The sequence below is a fragment of the Mytilus trossulus genome, chromosome 8 (genome assembly GCF_036588685.1).
Source record: "Mytilus trossulus isolate FHL-02 chromosome 8, PNRI_Mtr1.1.1.hap1, whole genome shotgun sequence".
NCBI lineage: Eukaryota > Metazoa > Mollusca > Bivalvia > Mytilida > Mytilidae > Mytilus > Mytilus trossulus.
Window position 1 is genome coordinate 32354573 of NC_086380.1, and position 19514 is coordinate 32374086.

Sequence of the window (19514 nt, forward strand, 5' to 3'; positions counted from 1 at the left end):
TGTTTTTACAAACTTTTTCATAAATATCCTACCAGTAAAATATCATGATAATGTAGGCTTGAGATCCTAACATGAACTCTATGTTTTCCCTAGAAATGTTTTGAAGGATGGTGGGATTGGCTGAATGGATGGTGGGCATGAACTTTGAAGGATGGGGACTTGTATAGAGTAATAAAGAATTTCAAGATTTGAAGGATGGGGGCCTAAATTAATGCATGGGGGTACCACCATGCATAAACCCTCTCGGGAAAACACTGGAACTATGTTATAATTATTTTCATTTTAGTCTATCATTTTTACAAGGGCTTTAATACAATGAAAGTTATAATTATTTTCATTTTAGCTTAAGTATGTAGGCAATCTTTCAAAATGTTGCTGCAAATGAAATAACCTTTTGTTCATGTTAATATATAATTACAACTTACATTGATGATTGGCTGTCATGTTTGAATGGTTTTACAATAGTCATTTTCTTGGGGCCCCTTATAGCTTGCTGTTTAGTGTGAGACAAGGCTCTGTGTTGGATGCTGTACTTAAACTTATAATGGTTTACTTTTACATATTGTGATTTGGATGGGGAGTTTGAATGTCCCTCTGAGGCTTTCAACCCTCCTGTCTCATTGGTACTCATACCACAGTCTGCACCAAAAACTTTTTGAACTACTAGTCTGAAGACTTGACATTCATGACATTTTTTTTATTTGGCCAAACAAAGTTTTGCAAAAACTTTCTAGTCCGATGAAATTTTACAAGTCTGGGGCATCGGACTAGTGGCTAACCGTGCAGACGAGTCCACATCTTCTTACATCTACTTTATCCATTTAAACTTTATTCTTTTAACCATACTTCCCATGCTCACCTGCTAACATGCATTTTTTGTTTACCTGTCTGTTTACAGTAATATACCCATTAACAGTGTATGAGGGTAATGTCATAATGTAGATACATGTACAATAGCATTAAGTCAGAAATACACAACAGAAATAGTTTCTTGTGTACAATTTGGAAATTAGTATGGCGTTCATTATCACTGAACTAGTATATATTTGTTTAGGGGCCAGCTGAAGGACGCCTTTGGGTGCGGGAATTTCTCGCTACATTGAAGACCTGTTGGTGACCTTCTGCTGTTGTTTTTTTATTTGGTCGGGTTGTTGTCTCTTTGACACATTCCCCATTTCCATTCTCAATTTTATTGGGGTGCATACATTTAGCAGTTAATGTCATGAATGTCCCTTTAGTTTAACATATACAATTTCAGATGGTCAATAATTTTGTTTGTACGGTCAGTCTGCTCTTAATAATTTCAACTTTAGATAACAAATCAACCAACTTCTACATCTGACCATGTTGTCTACCATGTCTAAAGTGCAGATGTACTAGATTTTGGGACTTCCAATGCACTACAGATGCACAACTTACAACCAGAATGAATTAAATGAAAGGACAAGTACAGATTTGGGTTATGTCCATTGCATATCTGAAATGTTTATATACCTGTAAGCTAAACTTAGACAGTCAAACAATTTTGAAAGTGAGGTTTCAATTGTTGATGAAGGTTGCTCCTTAAATTCATAAGACTCTGCTGGTTCTTTCTTTGAGGCAGTAAAATCGTAGGGTGCAGGTTGATCAATAGCGGCCAGTGAGGAGGAATCCTCATCATCTTCATCTAGATTGGGGTCATGGACTCGACTCAACATAAAATGACCACTGTGAATGCATGAATCGGGGTCTCCTATTTCTTGTTTAATGTCCATATTCATACTATCCGATTCCAACAGCCCTGGTATAATTCTCGAACTCTTTAATGTCATAACCGCAGCCATATGTTTGCATCTCAATGTTACAAATTTGCAGGATTCTCAGTTCTTCGTGCTTGGTTTTTTTTTCCAGTCCTAGATCTGAAAATTTATCTGAAAACCTACAAAAATCCTGATACCAAAACGAGCTACAACGGACAAAAAAACACCGTTATCATGAATTAATTCATGAACTGCATCACCACACCATATGTATATTATTTTACCTGCGTAGTTGTACATTTTACCTGATTTTTACTGTAAAATTTTTACTTGCGTGTTTTATTTTTACCAGTGATAGTATTGACTTGTTTATAATTGTGCCGTCATGGAACTGTCGAGGCGTAGTAGGCGTTCAAGAGTCACCAAGGTGCCATTTACACCTTCTAAATTAAAATCTAAAGATGCGAAAGTAGATACTGTAAATCTTACTGTACTCCCCGTAAACTATGAACTTGATAGGAGTAAAGCAATAAAGAATAAAATTGAGGCTGCTTCTAGACCTCACTCAGTAATATTATCTATGGCACGAGGAAACATTGTGATAACTTTTTCAGCAGCTGCCTATGAAGAATTTAAAAGTGTAACAATAAACTATTTACATAGCAAAGGGCTTACCTTAAACACCACAGAAACTACAGAGAAAAGGGGGGCCGTTGTTTCTGAGTCAACTGCCGTTTTTGAAGGAAATAACAAACTCTTTGTGTTAAATTTCTATAATTCAAAATCGAAGATACTGTTAAATGGGAATCAAGGTCATATTATAACTTTTGTGGAGAACTACTTGATACATATTTTAGACATTTTAGATAGAAATGACTCTTTTAGTGACATAAATGAGCAGATCCGTGAATACTGTAAACAATTCCTTAATAAGTCGGGTCAGTCAGCAGAAAATTGTCAAGAGATTGAAACAGCATCTACTGGGAAAAAACTGTCTTCATTAAATGTAAATAAAGCTTTGTCTCTTCCAGCTGTGGACAATGCAGCATGTGGTAATGAACCACTCATAGGTCCCCAGTTCCCACTGTGTTTGGTATGTAATAAACAATGTGATGAAAATCCCACATCTGTAGCCTGTGACATTTGTTATCGGTGGATACACTTCAAATGTGAGGGTTTAACACCAGAAAATGTATTAGAGATAGAGCTTAAAGACGATTTATATATATGTAGGATGTGTACCAGTCAGCGGGGTACTGTAAACTCAGACATGGACATTGCTGTTAATTCTTGTGTTCGCCAGGCAAATCTTAATAGCAACACAGAAAGTGTAGGTCAAACACCCTCGACTAGAACTTTTGAATTAAAAGAGAACTGTCAGCCAACTGCTATGACTGAAAGTTTGCTAGATCAAGTAAATACCTTACCATCTGGTCCGAATATGGCTAATTCACCTGATAACACTGAATTACATAAAGCAGAGATTGCTCATCTCCAAACTCAAATTGAAAAAAGAGATAAATTATTGAAAGTTAAAGACAGTAAAATTCTGAAATATGAGTCTGAAATTGATCAACTTAAAAAGCAGTTAGCTACCAATCGTGCATACTCTATAACTTTGGAAGATAAGAATAAAGACCTTCAACATTCTTTACTAATTATTAACCAGAGAGTTGAACAGTTAGAAAATTATCCAACACAAGGTTCTACTAATTCACATTCTTGTACACAAAATGTACAGAGTACACCACAGTCTGAAATAGGAGAAATGAAAATTTGGTTTTTAGAGCAAAAGGTTAGGCAATTAGAACTTGATGTGCATAAAATAACACTGAATTATCTTTCATAAGAAACTCGCATGTGCCTCATGTAAAAACTTCTCGTGGAAAGAAACGTCGAAAGCCATATATGCAAAATGATAATAATAAAACGCATGCTCAATCAGCAAGTTTACATAACATATGTCACCAAATGGATGACTTTCTTTTGAACACAAGAAGTGATGAAACAATTTCTATGAAGTCCTATGATGAGAATTCTGATTTTTTAGGTGCTCACTCTCCGACGAAAGTAAGACTGAAAAATTTTCGTCCGAAACATGTCTCTACGAACATGACGAAAACTTCACAATGTCTAAGCCCACCATCTTACCCACAAAGAGCGTCGGTCTTCAACCAACAACACCAAAATCACCAAAACCTTCATTTTATTCAACCAATCACCAGACTTCATCTGGAGAAGGGGAAACCTACTCGGCATACCCAAAGTCAACAGACTCGCCTATAGATAACCCTATTGAGACAGAATCGACTCCGTCTTCAGTACTTTCGTCCTTAAATTTATTAACATTTAATATTGAGGGATTTAATAGCAATAAGTTATATCTTGAGACTCTTTCAAAGCGTTCCGATATTTTGTTATTACAAGAACATTGGCTCCACAGTTATGAAAAACATAAGCTTGATGAATTTTTACAAGACTTTATATGCTATGCAAAATGTTTTGATGATAATTCACTTTCTGATGCATATGAGCGCCGTAGGGGCCATGCTGGAGTGGCAATATGTATTCACAAGAAATTTGAAAAATTTGTTGAACTTTTACCAGACGGGGGCAACAGAATTATAGGTATCAAGTTTAATACTACACAGCCATTTATATTTTTATCTACATATCTCCCGTGTCGTGGCAATGCAAATAGCATAGACAATTATCAGGAAATCCTTGATGAACTATCAGAAATTTACATAAAATATAGCAATGTATTCAGAATTGTGATAGGTGGGGACATGAATGCATCTATTTATAGAGATTCAAAACAAGATAAAGTTTTTAGAGATTTTATAAAGGAAAACAATCTTTTAATACCACCGTCTTGCGGAAAGACTTTTACCTTTTATCATTATAATGGAAGAGATACCTCCCAGATAGATTATTTTTTAGAAAGCAAAAGTGTCATTAGCAATTATTTGACTTTTATACGTGAGTCTACAAATACCTCTACTCATGATCCAATACTGACTACTATTCCATGTAATATACAAGCGAATGAGGAAATTAATTCATTAATTGAGAACAAAAGAATAAATTGGAATAAGGTTGATAAAACTGCTTATCAGGAAGAGATTGAGAATAAACTGTCAACATGGACTGATGAAATAAACCTTAATTTGACATTTGATAATATACCAGATAAGATAAATGAACTTTGTACAATCATGGCAGCGTCAGCTTCTAAATGTAGCCGTTCTAAACGCTTAAAATGTAAAAAGTTAAAGAAAAAGCCCTGGACTCCAGAATTGGAAAATATGGCTAAGGTAAATAGAGATCATTTTGCAAAGTGGAAAGCCGCTGGCCGACCTACTGATAAAAGTAACATTTTATTCCAAAATATTCAGTTTTACAAAAAGAAGCTTAGATCAATGCAAAGGCAACTTGAGGCAAGTTTAAGAATTAACAAATATCAGAAATTTATGGAACTTCACGAGGGAAATGATGCTGGTTTTTATTCTTTAGTAAGGAAACAAAGAAATCCAGTAAATACCACAACTTCTTCGCTTACTTTTAATGATATCTCTTTAAATAACGATAACTTGATTCGTGATGCATGGATGGATTACTTTCAAGATTTGGCATCTCCTATGGATTCTGAAAATTTTGATAAAGAACATTTTAGTCTAGTTGAAAATGATATAAAACATTTAACTAAAACTTTTACTGAAAATAAGATAGAAAATATTTCACCTGTAACAGAAGTTGAAATGAAAAGTATTTTAGCATCTATGAAAAATAATAAATCTGCTGATGAAGAAAACATAGCAGCTGAACATTTGAAATATGGTGGACCTATTATGATAACTATAATGACTTTTCTTATAAATGCTATTTTTAAACATTTACATATTCCAACTTTATTAAAAGGTGGGATAGCCTGTCCTGTTTTGAAAAATGGAAAACCAAAAATTGATCCGAACTCATATCGGAAAATAACTATAACAAGTACAGTAGGAAAAGTTGTTGAGAAAGCTCATTTATCTCAAAATAAAAACTCTGTAATTAAAAACCAAAATAAATTACAAAAAGGATTTACCTCTGGAGAAATGCCTATTATTGCTGCTTTAATTTTAACTGAACTTATAATTCAAGCAATTAAGACAAAATCACCACTTTATGTGGCTTTAATGGATGCAAGGAAAGCTTTTGACATTGTGTGGCATCTTGGCCTGATGAGAGAAATGCACAAGTTTGGATTAACGGGGGACAATTGGTTATTCTTTAAAAGATGGTATGAAAATCTTAAATCAAAAATTAAATGGAAAGGGTTGCTTTCAAACTCAATAGAGGAACAACAAGGTGTACGACAAGGCGGTATCTGGTCACCGACAGCCTATAAAATATTTATAAATTCACTTTTACAAACGTTTGAAAGAAATCAATTAGGAGCATGTATTGGACCCATTTATTGTGGTATCCCAACAGTAGCTGACGATGTTGCTTTAATCTCAACAGATCCATATGAATTACAAACAATGTTAAATGTACAGGCAGATCATGCAAACAAATTGAGATATCTACTCAGTGAGCAAAAATCTACTATATTAGCATATAACGATAAATTGCCAAAATCTTGGTTTTTGAATGGAAAATCAGTAACACTTTCTGAATCTGCAGTTCACCTTGGAATAGATAGAAATATAACTAAAAATGCAGGGGTTAAAGAAGTTGTGAACAAGCGTATTACTACGGCAAGGAAAACTGTATACTCTCTTATGGGTGCTGGGTTACACGGTTTGAATGGAGTAAATCCAAAAGTTTCTGTACACTTGATTCAAATATATGTTATACCTAGACTACTATATGGTTTAGATGTCATATCGCTCTCAAATACAGATATACAAAAGATGGAACTATTCTTTAGACAATTATTAAAGCAAATTCAGCACCTGCTTAAACGCACATCAATAGCTGCAACTTTACTATTATTAGGGCGTATTCCTATAGAGGGAGAAATCCATAAGAAAATTCTGAAAACATTTGGAAACATAATTAGAAATGATAAGTCTGTTGAAAGAGAAATTGCTTTTAGACAATTGGCTATGAAAGATGAAAAATCTGGAAGTTGGTTTACAAAACTACACAATTTAACTGTAATTTATGGATTGCCATCGCCTTATGATATCATTGAGAATCCACCATCAAAAATAAGCTGGAATAGACTTGTGAATAACTGTATAAATAATCATTTTTTACAAAATTTAAAGAAGGAAGCTAAAGAAAAGTCATCCTTGAAATATATTAATTTTAATGATTCCAACATAGGAACTGTGCATAATATTTGGAAAAGCAGTGGGACTGACCCGTACTCTGTTAATATGGCTGCAATTAAAGTTAAAATTGCCACCGGAATAATGATTCTTCAGTATCAGAGGTCTAGATTTTCAAAAAACTGTATCTCAGCAATCTGTCCATTATGTAACATTGAACCAGAAGATATGACTCACTTTATACTTAAATGTGAAAAACTGTCAAGCATAAGAAATCGCTTTATGCAAGAGTTGAAATCTCTTCTCGTAGATTGTAATAAGCCACCTTTGCTAATTCAAGAACTATTTGATGACAAGGAGAATCTTTTACATCTAATTATAGACTGTACATCATATCATTTTCTTACCTACAAGGAACAGGTCCGTATAGAGACATTAACCAGAGGTCTGTGTTACAAACTATATCACAAACGTTTACTTTTAATGTCTGAGTAAATTTGATTCGCATTTACTGGATTGTGTCAGGATTTATTCTGCAATATTGAGAGATGGATAGTGTTTGAACTGAAAACTCGTATCCAAGGCTTGTAAAATATCAAGTGGTTTTAGATTTTAAATATTTTATTAGCGTGTTTTATATGGAATAATTGCTTACCAAATGAACAGTGAAACGTTTTTTAGATTTTAAAGATACCAAGGACAGTGTTTTGAACAGTAAATGCTATTGCGAGGGCAGGAGTGTTTTAATTATAGTCTATAACACTATGTTATATGGAGATATAATAGTGATCCGGCTATGAACGATTGGACTGTGTAATATATATAGTAAACTACGTTTACATGGTGATGGATTAGTCCGCATGCTGTATATATGTTACTGTGATATAAATCATTATAATAACTACCTATGTATATTGATTTTATGAGTGCCCCGTGTGTAAGGGTTAGGGTGCAAATAAGGGTGCAAATTGGAATTACGCTATAGAAGCGAAGCTCCTGCTAGAGGAGGAAGATAAAGACTAGGTAACAGGTAACAGGTAACACCACAGCGCCTTTTCACTAAATGATTCAAATTTGTACGGATTTAGATCTGATTAAAAATCATTAATTAGATATGTGTCTGAAATAGATATGAATGCTAAATATTCCGCTTGCTGAAAAACCTAACCTGGTCAGTCACAGTTTACATCTCCAAATCAGTCAGTACAAAAAAGTAAAAATGGATCAGAAATGGACTTTGTTAAACGCAGCTTTTAATTAATTAATTAACAAAATCATTTGTAATATTTATATCTTATTATATCCTAAGATTTGATTGGTCTTTCAAGTATTGCTTTATTATTATAATGTCAAGTTATCAAATACTGTAGTATGTAATTTCACATGTTTTATATAAAATAAAGTAATTACAAAAACAAACTCCAAATCAGTACTGAGTCACACCCAATTTTTGGTGGGCTTCGTGTTGCTTAGGTTTTAGTTTTCTATTTTGTTTCTTCTGTACTACTATTTGTCTGTTGGTCTTTTATGTTTAGCCATGGCGATGTCAGTTTATACTCAATCTATGAGTTTGACTGTCCCTCTGGTATCTTTCGTTCTTCTTTTAGTCTTTCAATTACAGTTTGGATAATCAACGGCCCGGAAGTTTTTTTTGCATTAATCATAAAAATTAACACTGACCAATGCACCATGAAAATGAGGTCAAGATCAGATGATACATACTAGACCGACATATACACCTGATAATCATTCCATACAACAACAATTAACTCGGCATGAAAATGAGGTCAAATAAAACTTGCGAGATTGATATGTACACCATAAAGTAAAACCATACACCAAATATAGTTGACCTATTGCATAAAGTATTAAGAAAAAATAAAACTGAGATTAAAAAAAACTTAGCCTTTATCAATGAACCATGAAAATGAGGTTAATGTCTGATGACACCTGCAAGTTGGACATGTACATTCAAAATCATTCCATACAACAAATGGAAGTTTTTAACGACCTTGACTAGCGAAGATGTCATATCCCAGGCTTAGACGTATTTGGTACAACTTTTCGGAAATCTTATGTAGACGAAACGCGCGTCTGGCCTATCACAGTGGCGGACCCAGAACTTTTCCTAAGGCGGAGGCTGACTGACCTAAGGGGACCCGCTCCAGTCATGCTTCAATGATTCCCTATATAATCAACCATTTTTTTCCCACGAAAAAAGGGGGGGGGCTGGATCCGCCTATGTATCAAATTATGAGCCTGGTACCTTTGATAACAATTTGTGGTTTTGAATTTTATAGTTTGTTTGTGTTGTGTTCTTTTGTAAATGGGTACGTTATCGACGATTGGTTTGTGTTGTGTTTGCTTTTGTTTTTATATGATATATGACATATATATTCCGTGAATTTTGGTAATTTTTAATAAAATCACAAACAAAAAGTAAAAACACAAAAATACCGAACTCCGAGTAAAATTCAAAAAGGAAAGTCCAAAATCAAAAGGCAAAATCAAAAGTCCAAACACATCAAACGAATGGATAACAACTGTCATATTCCTGACTTGGTACAGGCATATTTTCTCTAATGAATTAACCATTTGGCCTTTTAACGAATCTCGAAAATAATTAATTGCATTCCTGAATATATATATTTTCTTTGTATCTGCCAAATGTTCTTCCGATTAAGTAGTGAAGTTAAGCCTGATGTTACAAATTTCTAATCATTATTGTACATAGTAGTTCATACTTTATTTCTATTAAGTTATGGTTCATAGTTGTATCTTTCAAGGCCATATCGACTGATCACGCAAAACAAACGTGACCTGCGATACTGTTACTTTATATAAACTTCATAAGTATGCCATCTGATGTAATCGATGTTTATATCTTAAATTAGATATCAACATACTTATGTGCATATATTTTTATGAATGTACCATATGCGATCATATGCACCTATTCTGATTAAAATTGTCTTCGTAAACTAACGTAAACCTTTCATATCTTATATCTTATCTAAGTTTATAACTCTCAGGTATGAATCAGGTGAACTGCTCTGAACAGATCTAGATCCGTTTTCAGTTATCTTTGCAAGAATGTGTTCTGACAAATTATTGGACAGGTCTATATTCGACAACGGAGAGTAAATAATATATATATTGACACCTTATGCTTGTGGCATAACATCGTGGCCACAAGTTAATTGTTTTCTGTTTTAATCCCGTTTTAATAGTATTAAATTTATATTAAAATCCATTTTGTTATATCTTGTGGTCAATTTTACTTGGCAATCGTGGATTGCATTTTTTTTTATAAATTCTTGTGTTTCATTGGGATGTGACTTTGTCAACGGAAAAAAATTTGCGAAAAAGAACTTGAAAATCTTTTCAAGTAACCTTATAAAAAATGTACGAGTTATTCCCCTTTCAACGAAAAACACGAACACTTCTGTTGTTAGACCCTTGAGTTTATATCTCTTGCAAACAAAATTACATTGATTTTATTAAACTGTTTATTAGCAAATTTTAACGACTTCGTTTCGTAGTGCACATTTTGTCAGGGACACACCTTCTGAAATTAAGAATCCTACGTTAAAAGCTGTTTATTAAAATATGTTGGCTCTAAACATACTTATGAATTATTAGTCCGAGATTACTCTGACGTCCAACGGCTGTTATGCCAGACGTCCCACGGCCCCAGCTTGTCTGGCATAACAGCAGTTGGACGTCAGAGTAATCTCGGACTAATGAATTATTAAAGAACTTTAGTCTTATATTAAGTAAAAATAACATTTATTTCTACATTTTTTACGATATTTTAGAGTATGAAGTTGAACAGACGGTCTAGGGACATGCCATTTTGGTTGTTTTGGACCATTCAGGAATCAATATCTTATCAATTCCTCTAAAAAAAAAAAGATGTTTCTTTGCTTAAAAATGTTAAATCTAGTTCAATGTACTGACTGCACAAAAAATAACTTGTAAAGATCAAACACATTTTTTAAAGTGGATGGGAAAAGAAATCACGTTTTTATTGAAAAAACATGTTTGTTTTTAAAGTGATTAAGATAATAATACTTGTACTGTTGACTGATGTACCCCTATTTTTGACATTTTTAACTATATTGGGTTTTTTTTGTATACACATCGTTGTCAATATAATGGAATTTTACGAGACTGTCATACAAGTGAGAAGTTTAGCTTATTTATAAAACAGGGTTTTATCCACCATTTTTTACATAAGAAAACTCCTGAACTAAGTCAGGACTATAACAGTTGTTGTCCATTCGTTTGATGTGTTTGAGCTTTTGATTTTGCCATTTGCTTAGGTTTTTTCCATTCTTAATTTTTCTCGGAGTTCAGTATTTTTGTAATTTTACTTTTTTTTAAACAAAACAGTACTGTCTTGCAAAAAATTGTGGTATAAAATCAACAAGCAAAGAACACTGCTTGTTTGTTTTTCACAAAAAAAAAAACACATAGTAGTATGATGTAGTTAAAATACCGACAGCCTGTTATACATGTCTGAAAGGTCGACTTGTTTTGATCATTTAAACACGTTGAACTTTTATCTAGACCTGACTGTTATGTTTTTTTGTAAAAAAAAACATTTAACACCTTCAGTGAAATTTCTCAGCATGTGTTTATTTGCCATGATTACAAACAATCTGTTGTTCTACCACCTCATAATCGCACCCTTTATTTTCCGAAAGCCTCAACATTAAACTTTAACATGTTGAATAAGAAAACCAATACACAAAGCCATTCTATGTCATGGGCTACTTGTTAAATGTTTTCTGCAGAACAATTATCTAGGAGACAAAGCTATTACAACATATAGTCAAAGGGTACCATTGATTACAGGCCAACTTATAATTGATCTGTTCAAACAGGTTATTACTACAAATTAAATTATTTAACAGTGATAATTACACAATAAGTTTTAATCATCTCAACACATGGAGCTCTGTAGTGATTTATGAGTACGATAGTTCTAAATCAATTTAAGATAAAACGTTATTGTTTAATGCATTTAAATTAATGAGATCTGTGTTGACTGTTGTCTTTATGGAGTATTGATCATCCAGGAGTATCAAATTTTAAAATAAGTGTCAGATACATATAGAAAATTCGAATCTTGCCTTTTGTATCCTGTCATATTTAACGAATTAGATTTACATTCCATGCAGTGTTAGAATAGCTATCGTTTATGTTTATATATTACCTAAGCCGTATTTGTCACAACATTTTTGGAATTTTGGATCCTCAATGCTTTTCAACTTTGTTCTTGCTTTAGCTTTCTAACTATTTTGATCTGAGCGTCACTGATGAATTTTATGTAGATAAAACGCGCTTCTGGCGTATCAAGTTATATGCCTGGAACCTTTTTATTTTTTATGCATATGACTTTTTTCGCTGTAGTACGTCGAATTTTAATTTGTGTTTTCTACTATTTGTAAACTTTCATCTGTGCTGTATGTTTATATCTATCTTAGCTTTCAAACTTTTATATCTTGGCGTCACTGGTGAGTCTTGTGTGGACAAAATGCACTTATGGCGTATTAAAATTTTGTTGCCTTTTGTTAGCTATTATTCATGTATTTGGTTTTGATGTTATATTTGTTATTCTCATAGAATTTTGTCTAATGCTTAGTCAGTTTCTGTGTGATTTACATTTTAATGTTGTGTCGTTTGTTCCCCTCTTATATTTAATGCGTTTCCCTCAGTTTTAGTTTGTTATCCCGATTTTGTTTTTTGTTCATGGATTTATGAGTTTTGAACAGCGGCATACTACTTTTGCCTTTATTTAGCGTTTCGTTGCTTTCGTTTTCATTCTTTCATTTAATATTGCATCCGTTGGTGTTTGTCCATTTGCTTTGCCTTGATAGAATTGCTGTCTACAAATTTGTCCTTTGTTTTGTTGTCTATCGAATGTCCTTATATAACATGTATAATTATATAAAACCTCAGTTCATTTGTTTAAACGTGACGCTGAAGATGGTGTTTTTCATTGTTTTAACACAATAATTGGAAAGTTCAGCTTAAAACTTATCAGAAATTCAAAGCAATTTCAAAATGAACAAAAATATAAAAAAATGAAAGAAAAAAAAATTGAAAAGTTTGTTTATTAGCTTTACCTTTTGAAACGACGTGAAAAATATCGTGCCCATTATCATGCTTAACATAAGTATTCGAAAAAAATGAAAGAAAATAAGGTGTCCAACACCCTGAACAAAAAGGAAGATTACGAAAAATTTGAAATCATATTAAATGTGTTTGGTATACCACTGCATACACACAATCTTAGAAAATTATGACTATCATCGTCAATGAGCGTTGGGTACATTTGCAGATTGACATTTTACAATTTATCTACAACTCTGTTCGGGCGAAAAATTATCAAACATAGATAACTGTGAAATAGTTATCAAAGTTACCAGGATTGAAAAACCAGAAACGTCGCTATCATCACTTTAGAGTTATATTTGTCAATTTTCTTCGGAATCATCTTTTATTAGAGAAAACTGTTAATTGATCGATTCAAGATTGCGTATTGATTGGTGACTTCAAAAGAGAAAAACAATCATTGTTGACGATTTGTTTAGCTCATCACTGACCTTCCAACAGATACTAACTAAAGAATAGAAAAAAAACAACAAAAAAACAACTGTAGTGTAAAATGACGTTCTTTCGATAGATTTTCATTTACTGGCATTTTATAAAGAAATTATTGTAATTTCATTGTTGTTTGCTTTATATTTGGATTTGTTTTGTTTTTCGCCTTTATTGGGCTTGGTTTGTTTTGTTTGTCCATTTTATCATTAATGTATATTTGTCCTGCTCAATCTTGAAAACTTATTCATTAACATATTTTTAAAACACATAGCGTATTGTTATGATCTACCATGCGTATATCGATATACTGCTTTTAAGCTCACCTGGACCGAAGGGCCAAGTGAGCTTTTCTCATCACTTGGCGTCCGTCGTCTGTCGTCTGTCGTCGTTAACTTTTACAAAAATCTTCTCCTCTGAAACTACTGGGCCAAAAAAAAAATCAAACTTGGCCACAATCACTATTGGGATATCTAGTTTTAAAATTGTGTCCGGTGACCCGGCCAACCAACCAAAATGGCCGCCATGGCTAAAATAGAACATAGGGGTAAACTGCAGTTTTTGGCTTATAACTCAAAAACCAAAGCATTTATAGCAAATCTGACATGGGGTAAAATCAGGTCAAGATCTATCAGCCCTCAAATTTTCAGATGAATTGGACAAATTGTTGTTAGGTTGCTGCCCCTAAAATGGTAATTTTAAGGAAATTTTGCTGTTTTTGGTTTTTATCTTGAATATTATCATAGACCCCTTTAGGAGTTATTGCCCTTTATAGTCAATTTATAACCATTTTTAGTAAATCTTGAATATCTTTTACAAAAATCTTCTCCTCTGAAACTACTTGGCCAAATAAAATAAAGCCAAGGCTGAAAATAGAACATAGAGTAAAATGCAGTTTTTGGCTTATAACTCAAAAACCATAACATTTCGAGCAATCTGATAGGGGTTGTTATTGTTTATCAGGTCAAGATATATCTGCCCTGGACTTTGCAGTTGAATTGGACAACTGGTTATTGGGTTGCTGCCCCTGAATTGGTAATTTTAAGGAAATTTTGCTGTTTTTTGTTTCAATCTTAAATATTATTATAGATAGAGATAAACTGTAACCGTAAAAATGTTCAGCAAAGTAAAATTTACAAATAAGTCAACAGGACCAAAATGATCAGTTGACCCTTTTAGGAGTTATTGCCCTTTATAGTCAATTTTTAACCCATTTTTCGTAAATCTTATTTATCTTTTAGAAAAATCTTTTCCAAAGAAACTACTACGCCAAATAAAATCAAACTTGGCCAAAATCATCATTGGGGTATGTAGTTTAAAAATTGTGTCCGGTGACCCGGCCAAACAACCAATATGACCGCCATGGCTTAAAATAGAACATAGGGTAAAATGCAGTTTTTGGCTTATAACTCAAAAACCAAAGCGTTTAGAGCAAATCTGATGGGGGTTAATATTATTTATAAGGTCAAGATCTATTTGTCCTGAACTTTTCAGATGAATCAGACAACCCTTTGTTACGTTGCTGCCCCTGAATTGGTAATTTTAAGGAAATTTTGCTGTTTTCTGTTTCAATCTTGAATATTATTATAGATAGAGATAAACTGTAACCGTAAAAATGTTCAGCAAAGTAAAATTTACAAATAAGTCAACAGGATCAAAATGATCAGTTGACCCCTTTAGGAGTTATTGCCCTTTATAGTCAATTGTTAACCCATTTTTCGTAAATCTTATTTATCTTTTAGAAAAATCTTTTCCCAAGAAACTACTACGCCAAATAAAATCAAACTTGGCCAAAATCATCATTGGGGTATGTAGTTTAAAAATTGTGTCCGGTGACCCGGCCAAACAACCAATATGACCGCCATGGCTTAAAATAGAACATAGGGTAAAATGCAGTTTTTGGCTTATAACTCAAAAACCAAAGCGTTTAGAGCAAATCTGATGGGGTTGATATCAATTATAAGGTCAAGATCTATTTGTCCTGAACTTTTCAGATGAATCAGACAACCCTTTGTTACGTTGCTGCCCCTGAATTGGTAATTTTAAGGAAATTTTGCTGTTTTTTGTTTCAATCTTGAATATTATTATAGATAGAGAAAAACTGTAACCGTAAAAATGTTCAGCAAAGTAAAATTTACAAATAAGTCAACAGGACCAAAATGATCAGTTGACCCCTTTAGGAGTTAGTGCCCTTTATAGTCAATTTTTAACCCATTTTTCGTAAATCTTATTTATCTTTTAGAAAAATCTTTTCCCAAGAAACTACTACGCCAAATAAAATCAAACTTGGCCAAAATCATCATTGGGGTATGTAGTTTAAAAATTGTGTCCGGTGACCCGGCCAAACAACCAATATGACCGCCATGGCTTAAAATAGAACATAGGGTAAAATGCAGTTTTTGGCTTATAACTCAAAAACCAAAGCGTTTAGAGCAAATCTGATGGGGATTGATATCAATTATAAGGTCAAGATCTATTTGTCCTGAACTTTTCAGATGAATCAGACAACCCTTTGTTACGTTGCTGCCCCTGAATTGGTAATTTTAAGGAAATTTTGCTGTTTTTGTTTCAATCTTGAATATTATTATAGATAGAGATAAACTGTAACCGTAAAAATGTTCAGCAAAGTAAAATTTACAAATAAGTCAATAGGATTAAAATGATCAGTTGACCCCTTTAGGAGTTATTGCCCTTTATAGTCAATTTTTAACCCATTTTTCGTAAATCTTATTTATCTTTTAGAAAAATCTTTTCCCAAGAAACTACTACGCCAAATAAAATCAAACTTGGCCAAAATCATCATTGGGGTATGTAGTTTAAAAATTGTGTCCGGTGACCCGGCCAAACAACCAATATGACCGCCATGGCTTAAAATAGAACATAGGGTAAAATGCAGTTTTTGGCTTATAACTCAAAAACCAAAGCGTTTAGAGCAAATCTGATAGGGATTGATATCAATTATAAGGTCAAGATCTATTTGTCCTGAACTTTTCAGATGAATCAGACAACCCTTTGTTACGTTGCTGCCCCTGCATTGGTAATTTTAAGGAAATTTTGCTGTTTTTTGTTTCAATCTTGAATATTATTATAGATAGAGATAAACTGTAACCGTAAAAATGTTTAGCAAAGTAAAATTTACAAATAAGTCAACAGGATTAAAATGATCAGTTGACCCCTTTAGGAGTTATTGCCCTTTATAGTCAATTTTTTACCCATTTTTCGTAAATCTTATTTATCTTTTAGAAAAATCTTTTCCCAAGAAACTACTACGCCAAATAAAATCAAACTTGGCCAAAATCATCATTGGGGTATGTAGTTTAAAAATTGTGTCCGGTGACCCGGCCAAACAACCAATATGACCGCCATGGCTTAAAATAGAACATAGGGTAAAATGCAGTTTTTGGCTTATAACTCAAAAACCAAAGCGTTTAGAGCAAATCTGATGGGGGTTTATATTATTTATAAGGTCAAGATCTATTTGTCCTGAACTTTTCAGATGAATCAGACAACCCTTTGTTACGTTGCTGCCCCTGAATTGGTAATTTTAAGAAAATTTTGCTGTTTTTAGTTATTATCTTGAATATTATTATAGATAGAGATAAACTGTAAACAGCAATAATTAACAGCAAAGTAAGACATAAAAATACGACAACATGACCAAAATGGTCAGTTGACCCCTTAAGGAGTTATTGCTCTTTATAGTCAATTTTTAACAATTTTCATAAAATTAGGAAATTTTTACTAACATTTTCCACTGAAACTACTGGGCCAATCATTATACATAGGGATAACTGTACACAGCAAGAATGTTAAGTACAGTAAGATATACAAACACATCACCATCACCAAATCCCAATTTTGTCATGAATCCATCTGTGTCCTTTGTTGAATATTCACATAGACCAAGGTGAGCGACACAGGCTCTTTAGAGCCTCTAGTTTTTTTTATTCACGGCATATATTACCTTAGGCGAATTCGGCAGAACATTTTAATACTTTGGGTCCTCAATGTTCTTCAACTTTGTACTTGTTTTGACTTTCATTTTTTTTTGATTTGAGGGTCACTGATGACTCTTATGTAGACGAAATGAGCGTCTGGCGTATAAAATTAGAAGCCTGATATCTTGGATAACTATTTACTAGTATATAGAGAGAGCGCGTTATATGACGAAATTAAGACAATTTTTTTCTTAAAAACTAAGGAATTTCTACCCCGGGATAAATTATTTTACAGGTATTTGGCACGAGCTTAATTTCAGAAATTTGGGGCCTTAATTTCGTTATTGAATAGTTCTTTAACAATTAGATTTTGGCTCCACTTGATGAATCGTTTGTAGACAAAATGCCCATCTGAAAAACGAAATTATAGTGCGGTATCTTGATTAGTTGATTGATTTTACCTATAGTCCACATAAAAAGCAGTCCTCTATGTTATCAATGGCTACTGATAGTGGTGATATGATTCAAAATTGTTTTCTAAAAGATCTAAAGTTTTGTTCTATAACGTTTTTCATTCTAAATATTCCAAAAATAACTTTGATTACCCTGTTGATAGACTCGTTCGATGATTCAAATAACACCAATAGATACCACCAAACAATTTCTACGAAAAGATAATTATTTTTTACACTATTAATGTGAAGAATTGATGAGCACCAAATATTTGGGTTAAAACAAATTAAAAGACAACAGTAGGTAACCGATGTTAAAATCTGTTTAATTCATTTTGAATATTCAAATGAAGAAAAAAAAAACACGTTTAACGTCTCATGCTATATATTCATTATCCGCATTATGACTTCAGAATAAGATAAATTTCACGATCACGAAAAAGAAACATTTAAGTCATACAAGTGAGCGGTTTAGCTAGATATAAAACCAGGTTCAATCAAACATTTTCTACATATCTGTAGAAAATACCTGTACCAAATCAGGAATATGGCAGTTGTTATCTATTCGTTTGATGTGTTTGAGCTTTTGATTTTGCCATTTGATAAGTTTCTAACTTTTAAGTCTATGTAATTTATCACTCAGGAACGTTTTTTGTGTATGTCTAAAAAGAGATGTGTACTAGTATCTAGATATGTTATTTCAGAATAACCGGTCTAAAATAGTTTATTTGCTAACGTTTACTGTTAAACTTTTTGGGAAAACTAATGATCAGAGGCTTATTAACGGGGGTGCCTTGGTGCAGAAGGGACTTTCATGAATCTTATATGTAGTTGGAGGATAAATATATATTTACAAATACTATTCCAAAAGTTGGATTGAATGGTCCCCTATTCAAACTCATTGATCCAAGTCGGTTTATAATTTTATACCAAGGCTATTTTCTTTATATATCTTTAATACACTTTGTTTCTACTTTTGCAGAGTTGTTTTACATTTGAATATATTCAGTGGGGTTTCAGAATTAGTCACCTTTTATTTTCTAGAGATTAACGTTGTAGTAAATAATGAAAGTCATCCTTGATTTTTTCAAACTGAAAATTTCCATTCTCAATTTTATGACTTATTTAAAGGTCATTGACTGGATTTAAAATTTTTGCCGACATTGTGTTTGATGCTTTAATTTCTCTCACATATCTCCAGGAACAATGTGACAAAGATGTGTTTTTATTTTTTTTATAATTGCCAATGTTGTTGTTTGCTGTTGAATTGCTTGCGCTATTATGGGATTATAAAAACAGAAAACTATCACTTTGCTGAAACGTAAATGCGTTTGACTTTTGACGATTTCTTTAGTTTAAGTGCATATGTCATTACCAAGTTAACAATCTATTTATTTATCTATTTATCTAGGTCTTGATATCAGTTATTTGGTCGTCAATTACGTTCATTCATGACACGTCTAGACTTGAACCGATTGACATATATATACATTTCGATTTAAAAGTTTAGAC

The 19514-nt window shown here is 32.8% G+C and overlaps 2 protein-coding genes across 2 annotated transcripts in view; both read right to left on the reverse strand.

The window, feature by feature from the left end:
- Positions 1–1904, reverse strand: part of LOC134680824 (MLX-interacting protein-like) — a 40213-nt gene extending 38309 nt beyond the window's left edge. Inside the window, exon 1 of the mRNA XM_063540062.1 lies at positions 1495–1904. Within this exon, the coding sequence (XP_063396132.1) occupies positions 1495–1823 (329 nt within the window). The 5' untranslated portion in view covers positions 1824–1904. The remainder of the gene's footprint in view (positions 1–1494) is intronic.
- The window catches only part of LOC134680827 (uncharacterized), a 157080-nt gene that overhangs the window by 52845 nt on the left and 84721 nt on the right, over positions 1–19514 (reverse strand). The window lies entirely within an intron of this gene.